Here is a 23,777-nt window from a genome sequence, read left to right on the forward strand (position 1 = left end):
TCTGACATAAATCTTAAAAAAAAAAAAAAAAAAATCCGTGCCTCTGCAAAAACTGCTTTGGGATCCACAGGGGAGGGAGGCTCTACACTCACAAGTAAAGAAACTTCAAAGGCTAAATAATTCTATGCATCTGAAGAGAGACTCAAGTACATACTTTGAAACAAGGCGCGATAGTGAACAAGGTCAGATAAATATGAATTCCTATAAATAGGAATCTGGAAGTATATCTGAAAAGAATCATTCATCTCAGTCTTGGTTCAGAAGGACAGAGGGGTGTCTGATACTGGCTGGCTGTGAAAGGCCCACACTGCTCTTCCACAAAGGAAAACACTGCGGATCTGTCTTGTTAGCTGGGTTTGTAATTTCATTATGAGTAGGGAAGGGCTGTTTTCAGCATTACCACCACATTTAAAGGTCACCACCAGCTACAAATACACCAAACCCACACTCCCCGTGTCCCTTACACAGCCCTGTTTCCCCCCATTGCACATACCACCTTCCAACTTACTGTGATTTACTTACTATGCTTCTGGTTTGCTGTTCCTCTGTCCCCATCTGAGTGGAAGTTCCGTGAAGAGGAAACGTGGGCCGTTCACTGCTGTCTCCCAGTACCTAAAGTAGGGCCTGGCACACAGCATATTTTCCACATTGTGGAAAGGAGGAATGAATGTCCTTTCTCTCTCTTCACTCATAGAGCTGTGCAGGCTTTCAGCGTCTCTCAGCCTGCAGGCTGCCTGGCCAATCCCTTCTCTGATGCCCAGTGACCACTATGCAGCTCCCTGGATACAGAGTCCCCGGGCGGGGAGGGAAAAAGGACAATGGAGAAGAGACAGGAGGTCTAGAGGGAAGGGACATTTCAGGTCATGTGGATTGGCTTTACAGGCAGGATGAATGAAGGCTTAAAGAAGAGGCCCTTGTACAGCCAGCTCTCTCTCTCTCTCTCTCACACACACACACACACACAAACATACACACCTGTGTAGCCACACAGCAACTGAACACCCCTTCTGGGCCAGCCAGCCCGAAGCAGAGACTGACATGTTTGCTCTTTGTATCCCTCCTATGGGCTTGCCAGTGCCTGGCCCAAAAATGTGTATCTCGGGAGGAGCAGCAGATGAAAGCCAGGTTTCTAGAGACCACCACTCCTATCCCACCTCACCCAAAAGTACCAGCAAGGCAATTCAGAGAATGGCACTTTATTTTAAGACTTGATTTTTTTGCCATGATTTTCTACCGATTCTTCCATGATGGTGTCATCTTCTTCGACAGTGACCAGGACCTTCTTGCCCACCAGACTAAAGATGTCTTCAGGAGGGTAGCCTTTGGGCTCACCCACCTTCACCGTGAGCATGTCCAATGTTAAAACAGTGCCTTCCGGAATTTTCACTTTGGCCACCACGGACTTGCCCAGCTGTGGATAAAATTAAGACTCAGTGCCAGCTTCATAGAAGTTAACTGGTTCATGTTGTTTTATACCCAAGGTCCCTGACCAGTCTTCACAGGTACCCTCGAAGCAGGGACTCTGTTCTCCCCTCAGTGCCTAGAACAGTATCTCACACACAGGGCCTTGGCCAATGTGGGGTGAACGCAGAGGCTCAAATGAGGGGCCTCCGGATAAATGGCACAGGAAGGGGACAGGTTATACGGCCAAACAGAGCCAGGTCCAAATCCCCGTTAGGTGGGTACAAGCCTGGTGGAGTTTCTCTGTAAAATGGGAAATAACAGTACCTCCAGCTTGTGAGACAACTGTAAGGATTAGCGATAATAATGTATGCAGTCTGCCTGGAACACAGAGTGCTCCCAGTAAATGAAAATTACTTTTGTCATCATCCAGCTCAGTATCTCATTTTAAACACGGGAAACTGAGGTCCACAGAAGGCAGATAACTTGGTCTAAGTTGCAATGAACCGGGATCCTGAGTCCTGGCCCACGGCCACCCTGCTCGGTAAAGTAAGAATATGGAGGACTCACAAGACTGAGTATGCTGCTACTCAGAGGATGGGAAAGGGGGTCACCTACAAAGGGGGAGACAGGACAGGCAGGGGAGGGGAATAAAGGGTACCGGAAGTATGACAGCCTTTCTAGGTCTTGTCCATAAACGCTGCTGAACAAATCCGTTTCACTCGACATCCTCCACGTAAGGGCCAAGGAATCAATTCTAAAATTTCGTGCCAGGACCAAAGCTCTGCCAGTGGATGTTATCAGATGACGCATCATCCTGCTGTAGTTACTGTTTGCCCAGGGAGCCGCGAGCCTCAAAACCAAATTAAGGGCTCAACTCTCCTTCTGCTCTTCTGGTGCAATTCCCTCCCCTTTTCCTCGGCAAAGATGCCTCGACGTATCACAGGCCCTTCTCCCACCGCCTCACGGAACCCCTCTGCCTAACTGTTTCTCAAGGCTTACCTACCCCAAGGGAGTAGGACTTCACCACCCAAGTGTCTCACGAGGCTACCCCCGCCCCCTGACAGCCCCTGGAGTCTAGAGCACTGGAGCCAAAGGCTTGAGAGGCTAAGTGGGAAACTGCAACAGGGTCCTAGGAGGCCGCAGAAACTGCTGACGCTCCCTTAAGTGACATGCTTCTCCCGCTGCTAACCCAAGCCCAGACCCCGAGGCTCAGCCTGGCCTCCGGCAGGTGGTACAGAACCCACCTTCTCGTTGCAGGCAATCTCACAGGGCAGCAGCCGCTTGGTCGGGGAGCCCATGGCCCTTTCCACAAGGCGCACGGACCGCACCAGCTCGGCCAGCTCTGCAGGCTCCAGCGAAGCCGAGTGGTCACTGCCCTTCCAGGTCTTGTCCAAAGTTATGTGACGCTCCAGCACCTTGGCGCCCAGAGCCACGGCGGCCACAGATACCGCTATGCCAGTTTCATGCCCAGAATACCCCACGGGGATGTCAGGAAAGGCCTTCTGATACTCCTTTAGAATAGGAAAAAAAGGAAACCGGTTAAATGTTGTGGCACTTCAGGCACACGGTGCAGACGCAGGCAGACCTCGGACGGCGTCCCAGTTTGGCCGCTCGCTGTTTGCGCAACTACGGGCAAGAAGCCGAGGCTCTCTGAGCTGCTCCGTCCTGGCGGTGCCTGACTGGTGCCTGTCCAGGACTCCTCCAAATGCGTGAAGAGCACTCGGCACACTGGACTGCCCCACAGCAACGGCCACTGTTAGCGAGAGTGCACCCTAAGAGTGCCTCACACGGCACAAACCACCGGGAGGAGCCACAGAACTATAACCGAATGCCTAACCCCATTCAAAAAGCACCCGTCACATTTAATTAGCCTGAGCCGCCGGAAGCAAGCCTGCTGTACGCACAAATATCGTCCTCCGTAATATATACAGCCCAGTCTCGAAACGATCCTTCGGTGGAAACGCTAAATAATTAATTAATCTGTGATCTATAATTCACTGAAGGCAGCAAAAGACGTTCGTCAAGCGAGTCTTGTCATTGAGGGGGACCAGAAAGCCTAAGTGTAGCAGAAAGACCCAGATGGGATTTAATAAAAGATTAGGACAGCTGATCGGCAAAGGCCCCGAAAACCAGGCCGGAGGGCGCGTAATGGACAAGGGGATGCAGGCTGCAGGGTCAAACTGCTGGAATATGGGTGGGCCGGGCCTGAGATGGGGTGGGTGGGCGGGCGACCCTCACGGTGCTCCAGTATCGGGAGGGGACAGGACGGCACCCTGGGTGAGAATGAAGAGGAAGGGGGGCCATCTCCACAGAAAGAAAATCAAGGAAAAATACCTGGAGTCACATAAGGCAAATTGCTGATGAGAGTAATCTCTGTGGGATGAGATTACAGAGAATGTTTATATTTCAGAGCTATTTGAGTTTTTAAAAAAGAAATGTTTAAATTTTTAAATGACATGATTGAGAGATGAGCTAGAAATGGAGAAAAAGCTACCACCTGGGAGAGACAGAAGTTTGGGTAAAAAGGTAGTGTCAGTTTTCAAAAAAAGCTAATTTTTTTTAAGTTAAATATGAAGACTTTGTAGCAACATATACAAAAGCTTACACTATCGTGGGGAAAAAAAACCCAGGATGTCAAAATACCAAAAGGAAAATATAAAAGAAAACTGGTTAATTGCAGTATCAGGATTATGTGTCTGGTATATTTAGAATTTCACTAATATAACTACAATGGTTTTGTAGGATAATTACATATACATATTTCTAATTAAGTTAAGCTTCAGGTGCTACCAAGAGAAAGGGATGGAGGTGGCCTGAGACAACAAGAGACAAAGGATTCTAGTCCCAGCTTTGCCACCAAACTGCTGTGAGATCTCAGGCAAGTAAGGCCTTTTCCCTCTGGGACTGGATTTTGCCATCTGTGAAATGACTTGAGGTAGAGCAGACAAAATCCGGTGGGAGAGAAAGCTCCCTCAAGGCTGTCACTATAACCACTTTGAGCCTCACGGAGGCTCAGAACTACAGGCAAAAAATAACAGAGCTGGCAAATAGCAGAGAGCAGAAAAAGCCAGACATTTCAAGGTCTCCTGCAACTCAATATGAAGAAAACCCGACAGTTGTTTGTATACCCGTGACTTTAGCAGCCTTATTCAACAGTAGCCAGAAGGTAGAAGCATCCCAAATGCCTATCGACGGAGAGTAAACAACATGCAGTACATACACATGATGGAATATTACTCAGCCTCAACAAGGAATGAAATCCTGGCATGCGCTACAACGTGGAGGAGCCTTGCACACGGTGTGTAAGTGGAAGAAGACAGACACAAAGGACACCTAGTGTGGGATTCCACTTATATGAGGCCTCTAGAGGGGTCAGATTCATGGAGACAGAAAGCAGAATGGTGGCTGCCGGGAGCGAGGGGAATGGGGAGTCCGTGTTTGATGGGTACAGAGTGTCAGTTTGGGAGGATGGAAACATTCTGGAGACTGATGGTGGTGATGGTCGCACAGCCATGTGGATGTTCTTAATGCCACTGAACTGTACATCTAAAAATGGTTAAAATGGTAAATCTTCTATTTTACCACACACACACACACATACAAGAGACAACATACTAAGAAACGATATGAACCAGCAATTCACAGAAGAGGGACCTCTAATGGCCAATACACATAGTACAGAAAACGTATACAGACAATTAGGAGAACTCACACCTTAAATCTCATAGTAGGAAAAGTTAAGAATGGTTTTAAGAAAAATTAATTTACAATCACCCTCTTTAGAATGTAAATGATTCCTTAACTTCACAGCTGGTTCTAATTTGTCAATGGATGTTCAGATTACATGAAGCATGTCAAGATTGGTTAGAATTTTGGCTACAAGAAAGGCCCCAGCTTTCCCACAGGAAATGGCTCAAGAAACGCCATTTCGCTGTGGCCAGATCAGACAATGGCCTGCTCACCGCGATGACGCGCAGGTTGACGTCCTCGGGGGCGAGCGGGTATGCACTGGTGCACTGGAGGAAGCAGAAGTTGGGGTTGAGGGGCTTCACAATCTGATAGACTTGCTTCATGGTGTCCATCGACTGCATCCCGCTGGAGATCACCATTGGGCGGCCTGAGTGACCCAACACCAACACCATCATCACTTTCTCCTTAGGGGTTCTGACTCTCCCTCAAGCATCATACCCCAACTGCTGGTCTCATCATTCAGATGAACTCCACAGGCATCTCTCAGACACTGTACCAGCCACTGTGGGGGAAGAGGGGAGCTTGGTGGACTCCTGCCCTCGACTCTGAGGAAATGCAGACTCCCCTCGCCCCCAATATTATTGTTTAGCGAAGTGAGCTGAATTCAGGAGGCAGAGGAATGTCACACTCCTCGGAGAAAGATGAGCATCTCATTGGATGAAGAGGCTGCACAAATGCTAGGGTGAGCACGGCCCCCAACTCAAGGGCATGAGTAAATGTGAGGCCCAGAGCTGCCACCTCCCGGCTCTGTGGTCTCGCATGCCTCATCTATGAACTCAGTATAAAGCAGCATAATCCTGTAACCTGCTTCAGTCCCAGGGTTGTGAGGAGGGCCAAATGAGATGATTCATGTTACAAAACCACTTACAAACTGTAATATGCAGAGGTTGGATATTACACTGTACGTACAGACTATTTCTCAAAGTCAAAACTTTCTCTAAGAAGTTTTATATATACTGCCATGGGCTCAGTTTCATAGAAATAAAAATAATAAAATAATCTTTAATTTAAAGGGTTCTTATAAAAACTGACTTATCCTTCATTTCTTTCAAGTCAGCACATGGAAAAATAGAAGTAATGCTAACTGAAAAGAGGTTTCTAATGTCTGTCTTCAAGAGACTCCTTTAGTGGGCTCTACTAGAGTAAAAATGGGAAGATTTGGACACCCTCATTTTAGGGCAAAAATGAAACACTTACCTTTTTTGGCTGTCTTCTCCAGATAAGGAAAATTATTAGTGTCCCCAGATCCAACTTTGAAAAACGGAACATTCAGCTCATGCAGAAACTCAACTGCCATCTATAAAAATCAAGAGGGAGCTTTTTTTCACCACTGTTCAAAATCACTGTCCTTAAGTCAGGCGAGGAGCCACAAACAAACAGAAAAACCCCTCCTCTTTGCCCAGCCCGAAGGACTCTCGCCACAACCTGAAAGCAGGGAAAGATGTGTTATGTCAGTCATTTCATTCAGATTCAAACTTTCATTCATAGCCCCCCTGTCCATTTGTCCAACAAACACTGCAGGCTGGCCTGTCCTGGCTCCGAGGTCTGCAAAAGAATCAGAACCCAGGCCAGACCTTCCTTCCCAAGAAGTCCAGGGCCCCAACACAAAAGGGCCAGGACCTAATCTTGATCCAGAAAACCAGGTGGTGAGAAAGTGAATGTCCCTCAAAGGCCTTACCCTTTATTCAAAACCAAACAGCCAGGAAAAGAGGCCATTTCAAGCCTGGCCACAAGTGAAAAAAATGGAGCATTTTATGGCCCAACCCTGACACAGTGACCCACAGCTGGTAGGTAGGCCCATCAAACCCAAACCCTCGCAGCCCCCAAACCATGCGGCCTACAGGGAAAACAAATCTCGTTCACTTTTTTTTTTTAAGATTTTATTTATTAGAGAGTGTGGGCACACATGAGAGAGAGAGAGCAGGGGCAGGGGCAGAGAGAGAAGCAGACTCCCTGCTGAGCAGGGAGCTTATGTGGGACTCCATCCCAGGACTCTGGGAACATGACCTGAGCCGAAGGCAGACGCTTAACCAACTGAGCCACCCAGGCGCCCCTTGTTCACTTTTTTTTTTTGGCATGACATCACTGCTCATGGTTACCTGTCGAGGGCCCCTCACTATTCTTCACCTCCACAGGGGTTTCACTAAGACTCAGGATCAGGAAATTGGGAGGGGTCAACAAACGCTAACAGAACCAGTGGGCTACAAGTTTTAAGAGTAAACTCTCAGCTTGTTATCAAATTACAAAAACCCCCAAAACTACCTTTTATTACTATTTTTAAAAATTGGGAGTTGGAGGGCGCCCGGGTGGCTCAGTTGGTTAAGCAACTGCCTTCGGCTCGGGTCATGATCCTGCAGTCCCGGGATCGAGTCCACATCGGGCTCCCTGCTCAGCGGGGAGTCTGCTTCTCCCTCTGACCCTCCTCCCTCTCATGCTCTCTGTCTCTCATTCACTCTCTCGCAAATAAATAAAATCTTAAAAAAAAAAAAAATGGAGTTCGAAATGAGAAGTGGGAAGAATCAAGGTCTCAGTGTTTCCAAATACTTAAGTTCAATCTATTGTAAAATGCTGCCTGGGTTTCAGAAGTAGGTTTGGAAGGCCTAATCGGCAGGATCACTGCTTCTCCCACTTTAATATGGTACACGGCTCTCCCAGGGAGCTTGCTCAAATGCAATGCAAATTCTGACTCTGCCGGGTGAGGGTGGAGCCTGCAGGTCTGTGTTTCTCTTAAGTCCCTGGGTAATACCACCACTGCTGCGCCATGAATCCTATTTTGTAAGAAGCTAGGTCACCATGCCTGGAAACCCAGAGGGCACAGCGGTGGCGAGAAACAGTGTGAGAAGGTCACTCCACCAGCAGGCTCTTTAAATCAACCCGCTGCTGCCTGAGCGTCCTTCCATCTTGCCCGCAGGGGATAAGCTACTCCAGTCACTGGCTGCACTCAGAGACCCACTTTCCTCATCTGTAAATCCTCTAGTATCATGAAGGCTAGAGCTGCCGGAGAGCCACACTCAGTGGGTAACAAGCCAGTGAACCGTTCACAGGCAGTTCACCAGCCCCTGGGTCCGAGAGACACTGTCCAGCGTGGCCCGAGTGCCCCTTACTCCCAGGCCTGCTAAGCTGCCTTCGCCGCAGTTCTCGTGCGTGGTCTTCCCTGTGCGGGATTTCTCCCTCGCCTCTCTTGTCCCGTCTGTATCATTCTCTCTCACCTCTCCTGTTTATGTGTCTCTCACACTGTAAGCCAGCCCCAAGATGGAAGTGAAAACATTCCTTCTAATGGGTTTATCGAACAAAGTCGACTTCTCCCACTTTTCTCATTCTATCTGGCAGATGGAGAGTGTTTTCTACTGTAAGAGGGCAAACCCTAGGCTAAGTTCTCTTCCTTACGATGTTCAGCTCCGGAGAGAAGGGGCTCGTGATGACAAAGTCATCCCAAGGGCATGAATAGGAGAGGCACAGGGCGAGCAGGAGCAAGGAGGGACCAAACGCAGCAGAAACACTGTGCAGAAGCTCACCTACAGGGGTTGGAAAATCTGCATGGAGTTCTAGAGTTTTCAAGTGAGGAAAAGGGGCCAGTCCGCCCTGGAGAGCCAGCCCCACCTAGCGGCCACTCCCAACACTGCCGCTTTGGATTGATCTCTGCAGAGGGTGCCAACCGCAGCAACGGGGCAGACCCTAGCAGACCCTAGGCTGTGCTGCCGTGCCCAGGGCCCTCAGGCCGGGTCAGCGCCGGTGGCCCCCCGTTCTCCACGGACTCCCTGGCCTCCCCTAGGCCTGCCCACCCCGCTGTCCATCCCTTTTCCATGCAGGGGTACCGTGCAGCCGGGCAGCCTCACAATTCTCCTCGCTCCCGCCTGCCCCCGCACAAAGGCTCGCAGCCTGTCGGAGAGGAGCCGCGCGTCCGCCGGCTTACACACGCAGGACGGTCCCGCCTGCAGCCCGCTTCGGTGAGATGCTGCACTGCTGGAGCTCCCTCCTCCGGGGCCCCAGTGAATACACTTGTCTAGCTTTTGGTTTTTTATCTTACTCAACTCAGAACCCTTGTTTATTAGGGGGAAGCGCGTGGGGGAGAGGCTTTATTACCAGTAGTTGGTAGTAATTAATTATTATTTTTTTAAAGATTTTATTTATTTATTTGAGAGAGAGCGAATGAGAGACAGAGAGCATGAGAGGGAAGAGGGTCAGAGGGAGAAGCAGACTCCCCGCTGAGCAGGGAGCCCGATGCGGGACTCGATCCCGGGACTCCAGGATCATGACCTGAGCCGAAGGCAGTCGCTTAACCAACTGAGCCACCCAGGCACCCTGGTAGTAATTAATTATTAATTAATGAGGATCGACAATGTGTGTCCACAGAACCCCCTTTCCGTATCCCGGCCCACTGATCTGAGGGGTAAAAGAAGCAAGAAGAGGAGCTGGGATTTTTCTAAAGCCCCTTCCCCTCCCCTCAGCGTTTGAGATCCTGTGGAAAAGGGAAAAGAAGCCCGCAGTGATGAGCCGGGGAGAACACAGGGTGCTGGAGAGCTGCGCAGCATGAGAGAATGAGGAAGGGGAAGCACGGGACAGGACAGTCCGGGTGGCCCAGTCAGAGCACACCACGGCTTGGGTAGGGGGCACCCTGCTAGCAGGGCTGGCAAAGGAAAGAAGAGAAGAGGAAAGAGGGCACCCCAAAGGGCAGCTCTGCTAGGGCAGGACACTTGTGTGTGAGGGCAGCACGTCCCACAGGGGCCACCTCGATGGTCATGGCCTCCATTTGCTTTCTCCACAGAACTCTCCATTTAGACCAAAGGAACTCCGCTCATTTCAGCCCCGTTGCAGGTGCCTCTCTGCAAGGTTTTGTTTTGTTTTTTTTAAAGATTTTATTTATTTATTTGACAGAGACACAGCGAGAGAGGGAACACAAGCAGGGGGAGTGGGAGAGGGAGAAGCAGGCTTCCCGCGGAGCAGGGAGCCCGATGTGGGGCTCGATCCCAGGACCCCAGGATCATGACCCGAGCCGAAGGCAGACGCTTAACAACTGAGCCACCCAGGCGCCCCTCTGCAAGTTTTGACCAGGTGCCCTGGTAGTTCTCTCAGCCTTGATAAAATTCCACCACACTGTAACCTTTCCTCAGCATACGAAGAACACCCTAGGACAGTGCACGGAGTGGAGAAAAATGAAGCACTCGATAAATGGCTACCGTCCACAAGGAAGTTAGGGTGGGTAAATACTCGGAGCCACCTGCCAGGTAAACAGAACAAGGGACCAACCCACTTCCAATCGCCGGGCAGACCGGACATGCTGGTTCAGAAAAGGGACCGGGCCAGCAAATTAACTCTTGTAAACTCTTAACTCTTAAGAATGCCTTTGCCCTGGCTGCCTATGCCCGGGTCAGCTAGGAGGATACCTGGGAACAAACAGCATTCCTAGGACAGAGCCGCCGCCCTGTCCAGACAGCGTGAAGCAAAACCACTCCAAAGGGCTCTCAGTAACAGAACAGCTATCACTCGGCGGACGCAGATCCTGCACGGTCCTCACACCCAGCCCCCCACCCCCCCATAGCCAGGTGGGCTGCACATCTTTATTACCCTGTTTTTACAGATGGGACACCTGGGGCTCAAAAAGGTTATGTGGTGAGCCTGAACCCACAAAGGGTCAGCACCAGAACCCGAACTCAGAGAGTGTGGCCGCAGAGCATGCTACACACACCACACAGCAGGGCTTCCTGGGGAGCAAAGGGAAAGGCACCAAAGGGTAAGGCCGAGAGGCAGACCCCAAGCACTAACACCCAGGCTCTTCTCCATCTCCCCGCTGCTCCTGCTTCTACCCCAAAGCCACCTGGGAGTGAACGACCTAAACAAGTAACCTTTCCTAAGCACGCCTCGCAGATGCGTGGGGCCCTCTCTCCTTCAGAGGCCACATCCGGGAGCTCAGGTGCCTGGCAGCATGGGCTGAGAAGGAAAGCCCTCATTCCGGGTGCAAGTGGCCTTAGTCGTATCTTCCCTGGCTCTGCATCGGAGCTGGGAGAAAGCCTCTGGACGGCAGCTTGTTCACACACAAAAGGAAACGGAGGCCCAGGGAGGAAAGGGACTCACCAAGTTCACACCGAGATCAACTCAGAGCAGAGTCAGGGCAAGAAGCCAGATGTCCTGACGCTCGGGCCAGGTTGCCCTCCTTAACTGTAGCAAACGTTTGCTCAGCGACAGCTGTGTGCTATGCTTTATGTCAGTAATCACGGATAATCCTCACAACAACCTTGCAAGATGGGTTCAGGTACTAACCCTGCTCTGCAGGTGTCCCCCATCCAAGTACCAACCAGGCCCGACCCTGCTTAGCTTCCGAGATCAGACGAGATCGGGCGCGTTCAGGGTGGTATGGCCGTAGACCTGCTCTGCAGGTGAACAAACAGAAGCACAAAGAGGTGGAACGACCTCCACGTGGACTCAGAATCTGACCCCAGAGTCCTCGAGCTTAACTGTGAAACCATACAGCCTGGATGTGCACCATTCAGCATGGGGCCCCCAAGGTTTGGGTGTTTACACTCTTAAAAATGACTGTGGACTCTACAGGGTTTTTGTTTATGTAGGTTCTATCTACTCATATTTACAGAATTAAAATTAAAACTAAGGGATTTGTGGGTTTTTTAACTTTAAAGTTTTTATTTTGAGATAATTATAGCTTGACATGAAGCTGTCAGAAATAATACAGAGAGGGGCGCCTGGGTGGCTCAGTTGGTTGAGCGACTGCCTTCAGCTCAGGTCATGATCCCGGAGTCCTGGGATCGAGTCCGCATCGGGCTCCCTGCTCAGCGGGGAGCCTGCTTCTCCCTCTGACCCTCTCCCCTCTCATGCTGTTTCTCACTCGCTCTCTAATAAATAAATAAATAAATAAATTCTTAAAAAAAAAAAAGAAAGAATACAGAGAGATCCTCTGTACCCTTCAGCCAGTTCCCCCCTATGGTGACACTCTGCAAAACTAGAGTACAAAATCACAACTGGGAAAGGGACGTTGACAGTCTATGACCCGATTCAGGTACCACCGTTTCTACATGTATTCCTTTGTGTGGGAGCGCATCTAATTCCATGCAGTCTGACCAGATGCACAGACCGGCGACTACCAAAGTCACAATACAAAATCGTGCCATCACTCTGCTAGCAGGGCTGGCAAAAGAAAGAAGAGAGGAGGAAAGAGGGCACCCCAAAGGGCAGCTCTGCTAGGGCAGGACACTTGTGTGTGAGGGCAGCACGTCCCACAGGGGCCACCTCGATGGTCATGGCCTCCATTTGCTTTCTCCATAGAACTCTCCATTTAGACCAAAGGAACTCCGCTCATTTCAGCCCCGTTGCAGGTGCCTCTCTGCAAGGTTTTGTTTTGTTTTTTTTAAAGATTTACAGCCACATCCACTCGCCTCCCTTACCCTCCCTAACCACTGACAACCATTCATCTGTTCTCCAACTCTGTAATTTTGTCATTTCAAGACTGCTATATAAACTCAACGGTATAGAACGCAACCTTCCGAGGCTGGCTTTTTCACTCAACACAATACCCTGGAGAGCCCTCCAAGCTGTAGCACGTATCAGCAGTTCACTCCTTTTCATGGCTGGAAGCGTTCACCTGCTAGAGAACTCTCTGGGTTGTTCTAGTTTGGGGGCTATTACAAATAAAGTTGTCATGGACCTGCATGTACAGGGTTTTGTGTGAATTTTAAGTTTTCATTTCTTTTGAGATAAATTACCAAATGACACCTGGCGGGCTACATGCTGAGCACATGTCTAGTCTGTGGTGTTTTTTTAGGTATGCAAATGGTTATTTTTTATTGAGCTATAATTGACACCTAACAGTGTATTAGTTTTGGGTGTACAACATGATTTGATATATACACTGTGAAATGATTACCATAATAAGTTAACAGCCATCCCCACAGATGCAAAATTTCTGTGTGTGTCCAGTTTATAAGAAACTACCAGTATACTCTGAGTGAGTGAAATGTGATATGATACTGCATGTGAGCTGTATTAAAATAAGGTTGGGTTTAGAAAAAGGAGGGTGCCGTATTATTCTGCAGAGTGATTATACCTTTCTACATTCCCACCAGCAGTGTATGAATGATCCATTTTCTCCGCATCCTTGCTACCATTTGGTGTTATCGTCACTTTTTGTTTTCGCCAGAGTGATAGCTCTGGAGCGATACCGCATTGTGGTTTAAAACTGAGAAATTTTTTTTGGGGTGCCTGGGTGGCTCCGTCGTTCAGTGTCTGCCTTCGGCTCAGGCCATGATCCCGGGGTCCTGGGATCGAGCCCCGCATCGGGCTTCCCGCTCGGCGGGAAGCCTGTTTCTCCCTCTCCCACTCCCCCTGCTTGTATTCCCTCTCTCGCTGTCTCTGTCAAATAAATAAATAAATAAATAAATAAAAAGTCTTAAAAAATTAAAAAAAAACAAATTTTTTTAAAGATTTTATTTATTTATTTGAGAGAGAAAGCATGAGTGGGAGGGCAGAGGGAGAGGGAGGGAGAATCTCAAGCAGACTCTGTGCTGAGCAAGGAGCCCGACGCGGGGCTCGATCTCACAACCCTGAGGTCATGACTGGAGCCAAAACCAAGTCGGACACTTAATTGATTGTGCCACTCAGGAGCCCCTAAAACTGAGAAATTTTAGAACAGACAAGCACAAAAGAAAAAACATGAATTGGATGTCATTAAAACTAAAGATGTTTGTGCTTCCAAGAATACCATCAAAACGTGAAAAGACAACCCAGAGAATGGGAACCATTTCTGCAAATCATGTATCTGACTAGGGACTCATATCTGGAATATATAAAGACAAATAACCCAATGAAAAATTGGCAAAGGATCTGACAGGCATTCTTCCAAAGAAGCTATACAAATAGCAACAAGCACATGCAAAGATGCTCAACATCAGGGAAATATGAATCAAAACCACAATGACATGCCATTTCACACTTGCTAGGACACCTAGAATCAGAAAGTCAGATCTTAACAAAGGTGAGGATGTGGAGAAATCCGGAAGCCCCTACACTGCTGGGAGGATTATGAACTGGTGTAGCCACTATGGAGAACGGTCTGGCGAGTGCTCAAAAGTTAAACACAGAGTTACCACGTAGCCCCAAGAGATTAAAAACATGTCGGTACAAAACCTGCACCTGAATGTTCATGGAAGCATTATTCCTGCTAGCCAAAAAGTGGAAACAATCCAAATGTCCATCAACTGATAAGCGGGTAAATGAGATGTAGTACATCCATACTAGTGACTGGTACTCAGCAAGAACGAGGAGCGAGGCACGTGCACAACACGGACGGGCCTCGAACACGTCACTACGTGAGAGGCCAGACACACAGGACCGCGTGCTGTCTCATTCTGTTTATACGCAATGTCTAGAAAAGGCAAATGTACAGAGACAGGAAGCAGATGAGAGGCTGCCTCGGGCTGGGGGGAACGGAGGGGACTGAAAAATGACTAGGAATGGGTACATGATAAAAATGTGCTGGAGTCGACTGCGGTGACGGCCACCACACTCTGAAGGTACTAAAAACAACTGAATTGTAAACTGTAACTGGTGAATTGTGTGGTCCGTGACAGGAGTTGTTACTAAAGTAAAAGAGCACGCAGCACACCTTTCCTTAGCCACTGCCAGGGGAATGATGTCATCACACCACACAGCCTCTGGAAAACTCCACTATACACCTGGGACAGAATGACAGTGAAGAAGGCAAATCCCATTTGAGTATCGCTATGAAAATAGTTTGGAGCTGGTGGACCTTCTGAAAGGTCTCCCCATCCCCCCAGGGGTTCCTGGACCACACTTTGAGAACCACTGCCATACCCTTCCCATTACTCTCATCTGTTATTGTTCCTTTCAGGTGTCACTGCAGTGGAATTCCCATGTGATCTTTCTTCCACTTCCCCTTTCTTTGGTCAGGTTTTAGGAAAACTGTCCTGGGGAAGCAACTATATGGTGGAGGATGGGGAAGTAATTCCACCACTAAGGCTAATTATTTTTATTTTTTTATTTTTTTAAGGATTTATTTATTGGGGTGCCTGGGTGGCTCAGTTGGTTAAGCGTCTATCTTTGGCTCAAGTCATGATCCCAGGGTCCTGGGACTGAGCCCTGCATTGGGCTCCCTATCAGTGGGGAGCCTGCTTCTCCCTCTGCCTCTGCTCCACTCGTGTTCTCTCTCGCTCAAAGTCTGCTCTCTCTTTCTCTCTCTCAAAGAAAGAGACCGTGTGCTCTCTTTCTCTCTCTCAAAGAGAGAGAGCACATGCACACGCAAGCTGGGGAGAGGGAGAGAATCTCAAGCGGACTCCCCACTGAGTGTGAAGCTCAATGCAGGACTCCATCTCACAACCCTCAGCTCTCATGACCTGAGCCAAAATCAAGAGTCAGATGCTTAACTGACTGAGCCACCCAGGCGCCCTGAGACTAATTATTTTTAACAAACAGGTCAGGACTTAGTCCTCCAATGAGTGTACTTCTCAAATCTGTTATTCTGGGAAAGGCTGTATGCCTATTCCAAAGACAACACTAGAGATCCAGAATACTGGCATAATCTTTGCAAATTCTCTCCAGAGCTTTGCGGGCCCTGTCTCGTTACTGACTCATTACTAAGCCAATCAGACCAAAGTTTCACATTTATTTGGCACAAGAAGGATTAGTAGTTTCCCAAACCCAAACCTGCCCTCTTGAGGACAAGGGCTTGGCTGTCTCTCAGTGCTTGAGTTCTAGAGGATTGCCAAAGAGCAATCCCAAAATGCTGTGAACTCACAGTACATGAAACAAGTACATAATGAAAACAAATGTCACTTTCTAGGTGTGATCTTCCTTCCACCGAGGCACTGACTCAGGATGTACTAAGATCAGGATGTACTAAGTGCCAGGATCTGGGTTCACAGTGAACACACAGACAGGGTCCTATCTTGAGACATGTACTTTACATATATGGTCTCACCTGCTCCAGAAGACAAGCCTGCAAGTTAGGTATTTTAATCAATGCCTTGCCCTTTCCCTAAGAGGAAACAGCCCCAGGGAGATGAAAGAAGAGTGTGGTCAGGAGGGTGGGGTTAGCTGATTAGTGACTACTGACATCCTCCCTGTGAAATGGGGATAACTGTGCTATTTGAAGAGGTTAAGAAGAGTAAATGAGTTGATATGTTTAAAACACCTAGCATAGGACTTGGTACATCATAAATACTCAAGAAATGTTAGTTAATGGTAGAACCAAAAACAACACCCAAGTCTTTCAGATCCTAAAGTACATGCTCTTTCCTCTTAAACTTTTTTGATTACAGATCCTTTAAGAATCCAGTAAAAACCACTAACCCTCTCTTTTGTTTGGCTCCTTCATTTACTCCTTCAACAAATGTCTCCCAACCACCGACCCCTGGTCAGACACTGGGGATGCCGGGGATGCCATGGGGCTAGCAGTCTGGGAGGGAGATGAGATAGTTAACACACAATTATACAAGTAACGAGCACCAGGAGAACTTAACAGAAGGGGCCTGAACCAAGCTGGGGAACAAGAAGAATTCCCTGAGGAAGTGTTCTCTAAGCTGGGATCAGAAAAAAAGCCCAGCAACCTCTTTAGGAACACTTTCCTCAAAAAATCTGTCTCCTAGTCCCCAGAGCAGCTCTTGGGTCCAGAAGCTCTCCAGCCACCAACATCAAGGTGGGAAAGAGCAAGGGGGAAGCCCAAAGGCTCTCTGAGCTCCACGAAGCCACACACACCTGGACTGATGCCCAGGAAGAGTTGTAGGACCGGAGAAAGCACACTGCACCTTCGAGACCCATTTCCTAGCTATGTGACTTTGTACAAACTTCCCGGTCCCTCTGAGCCTCCATTTCTTCATCTGCAGAGTGGGGCAGAGGAGGGATAAAATATATTTACTGTAAGTGAAGATGCTCTGTAAGCAATAACATATAATTCAAAAGTAGGAATTTATGATCATCAAATGCACAACTGGATCTGATGACTGTCATGCTTATGAAAGCTGTGAATTAAGGGATGAATCTGTCCTACAGAACTGAGGCCTGGACTTGTCTCCCAAAGATGCCTAGATTCTCTGCCTCCCCGCCCCTGTTAAAACTACCAACAGCCTAGACTAGACTTATGTTTCTTTTCAACTCAATTTACAGACATATTTTGGGATTGGAATAGGGACACAAACGGTCAGGGAGGCCTACAGAATGAACTGGAATCGCTTCAAATATTCTAAATGACCAAAAGCATTCCAAATGTTTCAAGGGCCATAAAAATGCTTGTAGGTTTCATCTAATGATCTATTTCTGCAAAGCTATCCTAAGGAACAACACAAAACACAGAAAAATGATGTTCATCTCAGCACTATTTATAAGTACAAAAAACTGAAGGGAACCTGCGTGCTCAAAAGTAGAGAAATGGTTAGGTACATTGTAAATCCTCAAAAGAAGGATTTCATTGCTGGGGCACCTGGGTAGCACAGTCGGTTAAGCATCTGACTCTTGGTTTCGGCTCAGGTCGTGATCTCGGGTAGTGAGACTGAGCCCCACGTCAGGTTCTGAGCTCAACACAGAGTCTGCTTAAGTTTCTCTCTCCCTCTGCCCCCAACCTCATGCACGTTCTCTCTCTCAAATAATATTAAAAAAAAGAAGAATTACATTGCTATTAAAAACTTTAAGCATAGGGCATCTGGGTGGCTCAGTCAGTTGGGTGATCGACTCTTGCTTTCAGCTCAGGTTGTGATCTCAGGGTCGTGAGATCGAGCCCCACATTGGGCTTTGCACTGAGCTGAGCGTGGAGCCTGCTTAGAATTCTCTCTCTTCTCTCTCTCTGCTCCTCTCCCCCCTCCCCCCAGCTCACTCAAGCCTGTGCGCATGCATGCAGGTGGTCTCTCTCAAAAGATAATAATAGGGGCACCTGGGTGGCTCAGCGGTTAAGCGTCTGCCTTCAGCTCAGGTCACGATCCCGGGGTCCTGGGATCAACTCCTACGTCGGGCTCCCTGCTCAGCGGAGAGTCTGCTTCTTCCTCTCCCCCCTGCTCATGCTCTCTCTCTCAAATAAATAAATCTTAAAAAAAAAAAAAAAAAAAGAGGGGCGCCTGGGTGGCTCAGGCGTTAAGCGTCTGCCTTCGGCTCAGGTCATGATCCCAGGGTCCTGGGATCGAGCCCCGCATCGGGCTGCCCACTCAGCAGGAGCCTGCTTCTCCCTCTCCCGCTCCCCCTGCTTGTGTTCCCTCTCTCGCTGTGTCTCTATCAAATAAATAAAATCTTTAAAAATAAATAAATAAATAAATAATAAAAAAATTAAAAAAAGATAATAATAAAAGTTTAAAAAAGAAAGGAACTAAAGTTGTGGGGACTTATATGTCAATTATATCTCAGTAAAGGTGGGAAAAAAAACCCAGATGTGGGTAAAAGCTTACGGCATAATGTTAAATGGGAAAAGCATGCACAAAACTAAATATTCACAAATGTAGCAACCAGGCAATAAAACATGCACATAAAAGACTTCAGGAGGAAATCTATAAAAAGAACCACCATATAGGGATTATGGGTTAGTTTTTCCTGTTTCTAAACTTTCAATGATATTTATTATTTTTACAATTGTAATTTTTACATTTGAAAAAGAGTACATGAAGGAATCTCAAAGAGGCAGGTCACAGAGCAGGACTGGACCCTTCCAGGACGTTAGCATGACATTCTGTGAGCCGCTCAGGATGACTACCAACGCCCCCCACCCAAATCCACCAAGGCCACTCAGCAAGAGGTGGATCCCTATTAGAAGGGAGGTTTCCTGATCCCTAGTCCAGGCCACTTTCCGCTGGGAGAAAACTGGTCCGATAGGGGCCTCCCACAAGCTTGAGGGACTCGGGGATGTCAGTGTGGCTGCCCCATACTCCCAAAGACAGCTTGTCTGGAAACTTCTGGTACTCCTCTCACAAAATCTCACTGGGCCTCTGCTCCTCCTGGCCTTCTATTTAGTTGGGCATTGATCCAGTTAATGTGATTGGGAACTCTAGCTCTAGAAAGCACAATAAAAGTCTCAGGTAAGCAATGGCTGGAGCTGACTCTAGGCCAAATGCCACCGGGCCGCCTGCTATCCCCTAGCCTTTAAAATGAAACCAATAGCATCTACCACATTGTGTTGTAGGAATGGAGTGAGATGGTGCATTTAAAGCAGAGCGGCTCCCATGAGGACTCACCTCATCCATGCCGGAGGCCGTGAAGAAGATGCCAACCTCCTGGGCGTAGCTCTGCAGCTCCCTGTACTGGGCATGGCTGAACTCCAGGTGGCGCTTGTGCTCCCCGTACGTCTTCCCCCAGGAATGCTTAGACGTATAGGGCCTCTCCAAGGCTTTCCGATTAAACTTGTACTCCAGCTCACTCTTCTGGAACTTGGCACAATCAGCCCCACATTCCTGCAACACACAACAGGGCTCCTTTCACTGACCTGTCGGGGACTCTCAGAGAAAAGGGAAATGCTGGGACAACTGCTCTGACATCAGTATCTTTAAAAATAAGGCTGACTGACAGAGGCAAAGAGGAAAAGGAGAAGCAAGAAAGTCTCAAAAGAAGAGAAGGCTGGAGATGGGGCTTCCCCCTCTTTTTCCCCCTTAAAATGCAAAAAGAAAAAAAAAATGGCCCTTTTTTTCACTTTGTTTTATATTAAAAATAATTAAACATCTAAAGAAGATTTTAAGTTGGGTAACTCAGCAGAGGATAACAAAATGAGCACTGGTCCAGAATTGAGGGGAAGTCAGGATCTGACTCTCACTCCTGGATAAGTCACTCCAGCTCTCAGACTCAGCATCTCCATCTCCATCAACAGCTGCTCTGGGCTTGCTCCAGGACCTGTACTGTTCTGAGGAGCCCCTCGTGGGGCAGGAAACAGACAACTCTGCTTTAGCTCTTCTGTACTTGTGCTTTTCAGTATGGCATCTCGTTTGAACAAGAGGTTCTGGGGCAAAAAGTACACAAACAAGACTCAGAAAGGCCCAGGCCTTACTGAACAGAAGCTATAACATAAAAGCTGGATTGTCCAGCTATAAGAGCTATAATACGATTGCCACTCAGCCCCCGATCTCTCAAAATTGCTTTTATTTTTTTTTTTTTTTAGATTTTATTTATTTGTTTGACAGAGAGACAGCGAGAGAGAGAACACAAGCAGGGGGAGTGGGAGAGGGAGAAGCAGGCTTCCCGAGGAGCAGGGAGCCCGATGCGGGGCTCGATCCCAGGACTCTGGGATTATGACCTGAGCCGAAGGCAGACGATTAACGCCTGAGCCACCCAGGCACCCCTCAAAATTGCTTTTAAAAACTACTCAATAGAAAGATGGAGGAAAACCCTCTATCTAAAGTCTCCGGCTCGCTGACATTTCTGTAGACAGAGTTATTCGTGCTGCTAAAAACCTCACTTCCAGAAATATCTGTGCTAAGGGTACTGCTCCCACTCCCGGAAAGACCACAAGATGGCACGGTCAGGAAAGTTTAAAGAACATGAGAAGTGGGGGCGCCTGGGTGGCTCAGTCGTTAAGCATCTGTCTTCAGCTCAGGTCATGATCTCAGGGTCCTGGGATGGAGCCCCGCACCGGGCTCCCTGCTCAGCGGGAAGCCTGCTTCTCCCTCTCCCACTCTCCCTGCTTATGTTCCCTCTCTCGCTGTGTGTCTCTCTCTGTCAAATAAATAAATAAAATCTCTAAAAAACAAAACAAAAAAAGAACATGAGAACTGAAAGTGACCTTGGGCAACAGCGTTCTCATTGTCTAGAGGAAGATCCCCAGGCCCAGAGTAACCTGAGCACTGTTGCACAGTGAGTCCCGGGCAGAGCTGGACAGATCGCTTTGCTAAGGCTGCTGAGCACCTGTCTCCTGGCCCATGACTGCCACCCGGATGCCGCCTACAGCCAGGCCTCCGGCAAACCAAGGGGGAGGCCTTCACAGGGCACTGCTTCCTGCTCCCTTTGCTTCTCAGCTCTAGCTCAAGGAGTGAAAGAGCCCGTCTGTTCTGGGCAAACCTTTCATTTACAGGAAGAAGGTAAAGGTGAAGTAGCAGAAACTACTAAAGACAAGAGGTCAGGTTCTTCCTCTTCTTTCCTCAAACTGAGTGATTTCTCTATCTGTTTAATTCTATGGTGAACTCCAGGGTCAGAAAACACAATCACTGTCCCCGTTTTACTACAATGCTGATGGTTTCTTTGTTCAAGTTTTTTTTATTCTCTCCTGGCAAAAACAAAAAAACAAAAAAAAAAACAAGCAGCAAAACTCCAAGATGGGCAAAGGTATGATGCTCCCTTTGCTTCAAAATTTGGAAGTTAAAAGTATATTCAATTAATAAATCTCTAATTGTAATACATTTATAGTTGATATATATTATATAATTATATTTTGCAAGAAAATAAAAATAATTGAATGAATCCAAGTTTTAATATTGCAAATAGATTCATTTCATTGTACGAGCTACTCTGAGTAACTAAACATGGCAATGTGACTTTATCTGGCAACAAAGACTAAAAAAATCCTAAAATACAAGGATTTCACAAGATTCCACTGCTTTAAGTTTAAAAACAAACACACACACATTATAAAATAAGTGAAACTGAAGCCTGAAGAGGAAAAGTCACCTGCCCAAGATTATTCAGCTAGTAAGTGGTATCTTCACACCAGGACAGTGTCTTTCCACTGCACCACAGGCTCAACCTCTTCATTCTCCTCCCCTCGCCCCAGAACCAACTTCCAAAATTAAGAAAGAAAAAAAAAAACAAAACTTTGTTTCTCTGGCTTCAATATCTGTGGGTATTTTTACAACCTCAGCATTCAGAGGTCGCACCTCCACAAACAGATTGTTCCCTACTTAAGAGCAGGAATTTCCCCCCTAGAAAACAATGTTACACGCAAAGGCTAGCACTCCCTGGTTAGGAGCAAAGCTCTGAAATCCAGTATTTACTGTGTGCCCTTCGGCAAGTCACTTCTCTGAGCCTTTAAAATGAAACAAATAGCATCTACCACATTGTGTTGTAGGAATGAAGTGAGATGGTGCACTTAAAGCATTTAGTACAACTGTCATTCTTTAGCAGTATTTTTTATGATCCAGTAGGCTTCCATAATTAAGCAGAGTTAGTCCTGAAAGAAGAGAAAGGTAAATACCTAATCACAATCGATGACATTAGGTGAACAGCTTTCACTGAAGGGAAGGGGGGAAAAAAGATGGAGTGAGCTAGAAGAGAGCAAGAAACTTGGACAGTGACAATGCAATTCGATGGGAGCAGTGATAGGGGCCCAGCCTTGTGGGGAAGGATTGGAAAAAGCATCCAAGCAGACCTGTACATGAATACAGGTTTGAAGAGAAATAAAATTTGCCAAGAGGGAGCACTGAATAGTCATAAACCTCCTATAGCTAATAGCTAACATTTATTGAGTCCTCTCCAAGTACTGTGCTAAGAGATTTACATAAGTCATCCCATCTGGTCCAACTCTGAGATAAGTACTACCATCAACCCGATTTTCAAATGATGAAACTGAGGCTCACAGAGGTTGAGTAACCAGGCCAGGTTCACACAGCTTGCTAAGTGGTGGCGTCTGAATTTGAACCCAGAGCCCTGGCATTTTAACCGTTTCATTTTCCAAACACAATGAATGGCAAGTGAGAGACCACAGCAACTTCCAGGAACTCCAGAACTTGCTGGACGTAATTCAATGTCGCTGAAAGATGTCAGAAATGAAACATGATAGGCAGGAAGGAACCGGGTCATTAAGGTCCTGAAGGTCATGTTCAAGGGTTTCGACTCTACCCTTGGACAGAGGGGAACCACTGAAGATGTGAGGCGGTACGACGTGGTCAAACCTGTGTTTTAGGAAGATCATTCTGCCACCAGAAGGGGGCAAAGTTCGGGTTAGGCGGCACCTGCAGGAACGCAGACAAGTGAGGAAGGTGGGGAGGGATGAGGAGGAGTCCAGAGACAGAAATGGTACAGGCGAGCTGGACGCCAGGCCGCACGCGGGCTACCGAGAGGCAGAGGAAGGTGGTCCCGGCTCCCCGCCGCAGGCTCTCCCGCGGCCCCGCCTCCCGGCCCGGGCCCCGCCCCCCGGCCCGGGCCCCGCCCCCCGGCCCCGGCCGGCCTCCTTCTCCTCCCGGGCTCTGCCCTCACCTTGGCCGTGCGGATCATGCGCTTGGCCACTTCTAGGTCGCCCTGGTGGTTCTGGCCGATCTCGGCAATGATGAAGCACGGGTGCTGCCCGCCCACCCAGCGCCCGGGACACAGCTCCAGCTCCAGCGGCATCGCGGCGGCTCGCGTCCCGCCGCCCCACCGCCTTTCTCGAGTCCGGTCCGCAGCCCAGTAGGGACTACACGCCGCCCTGGCCACGTCAGCTCCGCCGCGTTAGCCGGCGGCCGCGCAGCCAATCCGCGGACCCCAACTCGCTCCCGCCAGCCAATCGAGGCAGGGGGCGGGGCCTCCCGCAAGGCGGGCGGTGCGGCGGGACGAGGAAATCCAGCTTGGTTCGCTTCAGCTGGGCTCGTTTCCTGGCCGGGTAGGCGAGCCACTGATGGTCGCGGCCTTCCTGCTTCCCCCGTGAGCCTCCATTCTCCTAAGGGGAGTGGGAGGGGGAAGACGGCTGCCTTGGGCGTGGGGAGAGCGCGCCCTACGGTGTAATGGAAAAA

The 23,777-nt window shown here is 48.5% G+C and overlaps 1 protein-coding gene across 1 annotated transcript; it reads right to left on the reverse strand.

Annotated features, from left to right (window-relative positions):
- Positions 1-1,180: 1,180 nt before the first annotated feature.
- On the reverse strand, positions 1,181-23,539 carry NANS (N-acetylneuraminate synthase). Its single transcript, XM_035016231.1, has 6 exons — positions 23,266-23,539; positions 19,326-19,541; positions 6,352-6,451; positions 5,367-5,521; positions 2,649-2,915; positions 1,181-1,411 (listed from the first exon to the last, which is right to left on the reverse strand). The coding sequence occupies exons 1-6, from the start codon at positions 23,395-23,397 to the stop codon at positions 1,202-1,204; spliced, it is 1,080 nt and encodes a 359-aa protein (XP_034872122.1). The 5' UTR covers positions 23,398-23,539; the 3' UTR covers positions 1,181-1,201.
- Positions 23,540-23,777: the final 238 nt, after the last annotated feature.

Source organism: Mirounga leonina, unplaced genomic scaffold, assembly GCF_011800145.1.
Source record: "Mirounga leonina isolate KUSES-001 unplaced genomic scaffold, KU_Mleo_1.0 Mir_170, whole genome shotgun sequence".
Lineage (NCBI taxonomy): Eukaryota > Metazoa > Chordata > Mammalia > Carnivora > Phocidae > Mirounga > Mirounga leonina.

Coding starts and splice junctions, on each gene's coding strand:
- NANS (XM_035016231.1), bottom strand. CDS start 23,397: ATGCCGCTGGAGCTGGAGCTGTGTCCCGGGCGCTGGGTGGGCGGGCAG. Junction 19,542..23,265: donor GCATGATCCGCACGGCCAAG/GTGAGGGCAGAG, acceptor TGTGTGTTGCAG/GAATGTGGGGCTGATTGTGC. Junction 6,452..19,325: donor CGGCCTCCGGCATGGATGAG/GTGAGTCCTCAT, acceptor TGATTTTTATAG/ATGGCAGTTGAGTTTCTGCA.